The 6,823-nt window shown below is 36.1% G+C and overlaps 1 protein-coding gene across 1 annotated transcript; it reads left to right on the top strand.

The window, feature by feature from the left end:
• Positions 1–918: 918 nt before the first annotated feature.
• On the top strand, positions 919–3,670 carry LOC143590278 (PLASMODESMATA CALLOSE-BINDING PROTEIN 5-like). The gene is made up of 3 exons (XM_077070808.1): positions 919–1,276; positions 1,454–1,481; positions 3,373–3,670. The coding sequence occupies exons 1-3, from the start codon at positions 940–942 to the stop codon at positions 3,524–3,526; spliced, it is 519 nt and encodes a 172-aa protein (XP_076926923.1). The 5' UTR covers positions 919–939; the 3' UTR covers positions 3,527–3,670.
• The last annotated feature ends 3,153 nt before the right edge of the window (positions 3,671–6,823 follow it).

The following is a 6,823-nucleotide window of genomic DNA, read 5'->3' as shown; positions in this document are numbered from 1 at the left end:
TGTAAGATATGGACAAACTTATCCATTAGAAAATATGCATAGAAATAGTTACAACATTGTCTCCATCAACTTTAATCAACTTTTGTAAATTTAAAAAAATGTTACAACTTTGAACCTTTATCTTTACCTATATATTCCTTTTTATTTTAATTGTAACAAACTTCTCACTAACAATTGTACAACGGTCGTAACTTTTTCATACGTTAATATATATTTTTTTAAATTGCACAGTAAAAATAAGAATTTTATTGTCTTTAATTTGGGTATGGTATTGCTATAGTGTTTTTCAATTAAAAAATTAGCATGTTACGTACGAGCATTCACAATTCAGTTTTAACGGACCCTAAGTTAAATCGTGAGCCAAACCATTGATTTGATTTTTTTGCCAATGAAACCAAAACTGAACCATCGAAAATTTAAACTGAATCGGTACTAATGGTTTGGTTTTTTACTCATTGAGCCTCGATAATAAGTTTACAGTTCGGCCCGGTTTTATATGGCCTCTTTTTGGTATAGACCGTAAACCAAACTGTTTGCTATGGTTTGAACATTCAGAAACCAACTAATCAAAAGTGGATTCGTTTAAACGTTTTCAAGGTTTCAAACGAACCTTGAACATCCGTAATTGTTACATGATTACTAGGATTTTTGTTTCTCGTCGCATCGCACATGAACTCGTCTAGTATGTTTTAAACGAGTTCGATTTTCGGATTATTTCGACTATCCGGTTCTACTTTTAACAACTTCAAAAACAAAAAAACTGATTTTAATTCACCAGAGTAAAACCCAAAAGAAAACGGTTAACCCACCCCACACGATCTACCTTCTCTCAGTAACCCAACGGTCATATCATTTAATCATTAATCATTAAAACCAAAAAACCAAACCAAAAAAAACACACATTTCAGTTACTTTCATTCACACTTCCACTCTCCACCCATGTCTCCACACATCCTCTTCCTCTTCCTCTTAACCTCCACCGCCACGTCATCCACTCTCACCACCCACCAACACCAAAACCAACCGGCTTCACTAAACCTCTGGTGCGTGGCCAAGAACAACGCAGAAGACTCAGCACTCCAATCCGCCATTGACTGGGCGTGTGGGACCGGTGGGGCCGACTGCACACCCATCCAGCAAGGTGGGCCATGCTACGATGGGAATGATATTAGGAAAACGGCGTCGTATGCGTTTAATGATTATTGTACCAAGAATGGGATGACTGAGGAGACTTGTAACTTTGCTAATACTGCTGCGCTTACGTCACTTGATCCAAGTGAGTTATTATTATTATTATTATTTGAGATGCTAACAGTGTTGTAAAAATCGCTACCCGACAACTAGCGATTAATCTGGATTAGTTGGGATTAATCGGATTACAATTTGAGCTTAAATATTTTTAATTTATTTAAATTGAGTTTGAATTTAATTAAATTGAATTTGTTTTATTTAGGTCATGGTGGTTGCAAGTTTCCATCAAGGTAAAGTGTTTTTTTTTTGTTGGAATTTTAGTTGTTATTATCGGGCATTGAGTACCGAACCAACCCGAAAATCGAGCCGAAACCGAACCAGTTTGGGACTGATTAAAACAGTAGGTTCGAAACCGGTTTGTAATATTCTCCAACTCATGATCTGTCAAGAAACTGATTTCAACCTGAACGGATGTTGATAAACCTGTTTTGAATTTTGTTGAACAAACCGGTTGTGGGTTTTAGACCGGTTTGTGCACCTTTAAGAGTTGGCAAATTGGATTGACATATTTTTAGAAATGTGATTTGAATCTTGAGTAACAATTAGGTGTGTTTTAGATTTTGATAGAATGGTTATCTTATTAGTATTTTGAAGTAGAGGTACACAAATAGGGTATTTTCAGGAACTAAGGTGCACAAAATACCCGGTTATAGACCTTACCTTGTTTTTACTTTTGTTGACCATACCCGGAACCCACTTTGGTTTTGAAAATATATAGTTTGTGCACCTCTATCAAGAACCGAAACCATGTAGGAATCGGTTCCAGGTATGGTCAGCAAAAGTCAAAACCGGGACAGGTAGGAATTGGTTCCGGGTATAGTCGGGTATTTGATTGGGTTTTGTAGTTTTTTTCGGGTAGGGTCGGGTTTTGACCGGGTATTTTCAGTTTCGGTTCGGGTACGGCTGCGGGGAGAAATCCAATGCCAGGTCATACCCGCAGGTCGGGTACAGGTAGGAACCGGTTTTGGGTCGGGTCGGGTCCGGAACCGAGTATTCTGAGCATCTCTATTTTGATGTACTATATTTAACCATTGTGGTAAAAATTGAAATCCTTGAATTTTATGAGAAGTAATTTGAAAAATGAAACATTGGGAATTAAGGGTGTTTTTCAGCTTTCGGGTTTACAGAATTGGGCGGGTTTTGAAGTTTTAAATCTATACCCGAAACCCAACTCAAATCACTCACGGGTTTTTCGAACTCAAACTCGATTGAATATACAAATTGATCAAATTATACCATAATCGAACTTGTTATTGAATCAGCCTTAATTCACTAGGGAGGTGTAAACGAACCGAGCCTAAGCTCGACTAGGCTCTAGTTCGGTTTGTTTAGACTTACGAGGGCTCAAGCTCAGGCTTGGCTCGTTTATTATTTAGGAATTAATTTATACACATTTTGTTTTATTATTTTTATATATTTGAAAAAAAACCCTTAAACGAGCTTGTTGAGTACCTGGCTCGAGCTCTTAATACATAGAAGTCCAAAAGAGGCCAAACTTAAAAATACACAAGGCTCATTAAGGCTCGACGAGCCTAAAGGAGCTTCTCATACAAGGATCAAGCTCAGGCTAGGTTACTAAAAGAGCTTTATTTGAGGCTCGGGCTCAAGCTCAAAAAGCTCGGCTTGTTTCGAGCTTTTTATCGATCTGAGCTCGAGTTGCTTGTGAGTAGCTCAGCTCGTTTGCACCACTAGCCTCAGCATCATAATTGAATAAACAAAATATACCATAATCAAACTAGATTGAACCTACTAATAATATTATATTTTTACAACAAAAAGTTCATCCGGATTTTTCGGGTTGACTAAAAACCGATGAATCAAACCCAAGAATCAATCCGAATTACTTTGTTTCGGGTTAGTCTTTTCTTGGGTTTGGATTTTCTCAGTTCGTGTTTCGGTTAAAAGTGACAACTCTAACTCTATTGGGTATATATATATCTATATTCGTTCACTCGTTGAATATATAAAATTAGAATTTTGTGAAAATAAATTTTAATCTACATATGTTAGTTGATATTAATAAGCTTTTATGTTTTCTTATTTGCCAATGATTTAATCAAAAAGTAATTTTAAACGCACCGCAAAATTATCGTTAACGAATTTTTGTGTTGAAAATTGCAGTTTGGCAGGGAAGACCATACAAGGTACATCAGCAACAGAAGGAGGAGGAACTTCAACTGCAGATCTTACAAGTAAAGGAGTTAATGTTGTTGCTTATGGTGGTATGTTGTCATGGTGTTTGTTTTTGTTTATGTTTTGGTTACATTTTGTTTAAATGACATATTATTATTTCTTTAATTTTCCCACTGGTGGAGTCAAAAATAGTTAATTTGACAAAGCCAAAGGTTGTGTTATGAGGAATATTTAATGACAGTTTTATCTGGTCTTATTGTTTTGACTAATTTACACTTTAGCATGCTTAATATTAGATGGAAATTTGGATGTGAGTATGTGACTATGGTGTGCAAAAGAGCCAAACGGGTCGCGTTGGGCAGGTCAAAACGTGTTGTTTGTTAACACGGGGTGTAGACAAATTCGGCGAGTATTAAGAAACTAACATGTGTATACTCGATATTCACGGTCATACCCAATGTCAGATAGGTATTAGCGGTCATACCCAATGTCAGATAGGTATTAGGTAATGAGTAATCAGGTACTAGACATGTATGAGACACGGTTTTACAATCAGGTATGAGATTGAGATTACCAATATTCGTCTCATATTTGCTCATTATTTAGAAGGAAGGAGTATTTTACGCAATGGGAGAAGATGAGGAAAACTAAATTGACACCGAAGAAAAAGTCATAACCTATTTTCCAATAATAATTTTGTGAAATAATAATAATAATAATAATAATAATAATAAACATGAAATGAAAATTATGTAAACAATGAACTTATTTTTCTTTGCACTCACAAGATGTCATTAAATTTTAAATCCTTTTAGCTTCTTGTGACTTTAGTCACTAGGTATTACGCCTGACTCTTCCAACGTGCACAAACTAGTTTAACGTTACATGTGCATTTGAAAGTGTGATATATTCAATTTTTTATTAAGTTTTTCTTTAAACGTCCAACTAAAATATGGGTTCATACTCGATACCAACAAGCTGCTAGTAGTACCAAGCATGCAAATAAAGTTAAACTCACATCACCTCTTCCATATTAGGCCGAGCTACTTTTAATAAGTTGACACGAATATTTTAGCTTTCAACAGACGATTGAAACTTATTCCACCAAGTTGATCAACCATTGACTTGCGACTTGTAGTGAGTGCTTTTTCTTAACGAACAACTAAAATTTATTAATATGGGGCAGCCAAAAGCTAAACCCAACCATCCAACACTACCAAATTAAAATGGGATATTGGTTTATAATACTCTCAACTTTCACTCATTGATCGATGACACTTCCAACTAACGATTTGTCTTCCACAACTCCCAACATGTAACTTGTTTTCTCATGTCACTCCCGAACTTAACGGACCTTAACCTCATTAGTTTTTTTGCGAATAAACTGCCAAAATAGTCACTAAGGTTTTATCAAATATTCAACTTTCGTCCCCACTTTTTAACATTCTTAACTCTAGTCTCCACACTCAAACCCTCTTCTCTCCTAGTTCCCAGTTGTTGCTCAAAACCATCACCGTCACTAGCACTCCAGCAACACCAACACTGCCACCACAACCGCCTACCACCACCATCACTGCTGAAAACATCCCGCAAATCAAACCAGGAGTCGCCTGAATCGCCACCCAACCACCATCTTCCCTTCATCTTTAGTTACCTAAATCCAAACTCATCTTCATCATCACCGCCTCCATTGCGTTTTCCATTCAACGACCACCGAGCAAGTTGCCGCCATCCTCATATCTCCTAAAAGCCATCGTTATCCTCCTCCAGGTGGCTAAACATGAATCCTACGGTGAATTGCTGTCCTGAACTACCAAACACGTCTGTTGACAGGTGGCGGTTTAGAAAGAATGGATAAATGGATAGGTGGTCTGTTGATTCCGGCAAGCGAATATCGACGGTGGTGGTGGTCTCATTATTGATTTAAGAGTGTGATCGTCACATGATCACGTTTGATACAATGAGGGTAGCAGATTCGGGTACGTTTGGTGTGATATGCTTTGGCCTAATAAGTTCCACACCCTTACCGAACACTCCAGGAAGGCAACCAGGTCTCGCGGTTGATTGAGATTTATGCGCATTGCACTTCCTTAGGCTCGCAAGCCTTGGTGTCAAGAGTTCGATAAACAAGTGCGTCCCTCTTACAGTTACTACATATCCGTCCCACGAATCATCCTCAAGGAGAATGGAGGTAAAAGGAGGGATTTCTTAAGGAATTTCCCGATTAATAATCGTCCTAGAGTTTTGAAAACAATTTTGAGAGTGAGGCATGGCCTCGGATTAGTGTGTGCTTTTGTGTACAAGAATAATATTAAATCATTAAATAGTATTTAAGCTACTACAATCAATAATATAATTTAGGGTGCAAACACGTAAAGGCATATCACGTATAGGGACCCTAAGCATGCTACTAGGCCGTCATATCTAACCACCTATCTTATAGCCTTCGGCTTTGATACCAATCTGTCACACCCCGACAAAAGGCGAAACATGCCGGGGGCGTAACGTATTGATTGGACAGTAGCTCAGAAGACACTAATTAAAGTGACAATGATTATTTAATTCATTAATATCAAAACAAGTACACAATTATAATAATCGAAACAACAATTACATCATGTTTTGTATTTTGAATAATATCCTAAGGTAAAACTAAATTCTTCGATCTTGAACAATGTAAATTACATGTACCTGTAGCATGTATAAAAATAGAGTTTGTCAACACGAATGTCGGTGAGAATACACAAGTTTTAGTTGAGATACATATATAGATAAAAAAAAACCACGATTCATACGTAAATGATGAGTATTACTATTTCTATGAAAATGTAAACAACTAAATAGATGTGGACCCGTTCTTATTGATACGAAATCAATGTACTTGGGTAAATGTATGATCATACTAGATGAGGATAGATGAGGATGAGATACCAACCATCAAACATAAAATAAACAATTAAGCACATAGAGCATTTATCATAGAGCATGCAATAATCACACATTAACATATATTAAATTGTGTTTTGAATAGTTGTGGGAATAAAAATGTGTAATGTAAATAGGGTATACATGCCACCCCCAAAATTTAAAAGATGAAAAAGGGGGATATGTAAACTAACCTTAGCGATTAAGCAAGAGTGAAAGTACGCGATTAGAATTAAGATATAAGAGACGTCACGCTTGCCAAGACGTAGTAAAGACAATCCTAACAAGTGTAATAACGAGGAATACAACGTATCAATGAATAGATAAGTGAATAAACGAGTTATGGACGAGTTTTAAGGGTATAAACTAATTTATTTTATTATTAAAAAGACTTCTTATAAATTAGAATTGCATAAAATATAATTGTTTATGAATATTTGATCTCATACTATTAAATAAATCTTTATAAAAAAATTACCTTTGGTTTATAAAATCAAAAATTATTTAACAATAA

The sequence above is a fragment of the Bidens hawaiensis genome, unplaced genomic scaffold (genome assembly GCF_021521415.1).
Source record: "Bidens hawaiensis isolate Kalapana, Puna unplaced genomic scaffold, B.hawaiensis_p1.1 tig00038378_1, whole genome shotgun sequence".
NCBI classification, from domain to species: domain Eukaryota; kingdom Viridiplantae; phylum Streptophyta; class Magnoliopsida; order Asterales; family Asteraceae; genus Bidens; species Bidens hawaiensis.
This window is presented reverse-complemented; position numbering and strand designations above follow the sequence as displayed.

Excerpts from the sequence above, each read along its gene's own strand:
- LOC143590278 (XM_077070808.1), top strand. The coding sequence starts at position 940 with ATGTCTCCACACATCCTCTTCCTCTTCCTCTTAACCTCCACCGCCACG. Across the intron at positions 1,277-1,453 it reads GCTTACGTCACTTGATCCAA|GTCATGGTGGTTGCAAGTTT; the intron begins GTGAGTTATTAT and ends TGTTTTATTTAG. Across the intron at positions 1,482-3,372 it reads GGTTGCAAGTTTCCATCAAG|TTTGGCAGGGAAGACCATAC; the intron begins GTAAAGTGTTTT and ends TGAAAATTGCAG.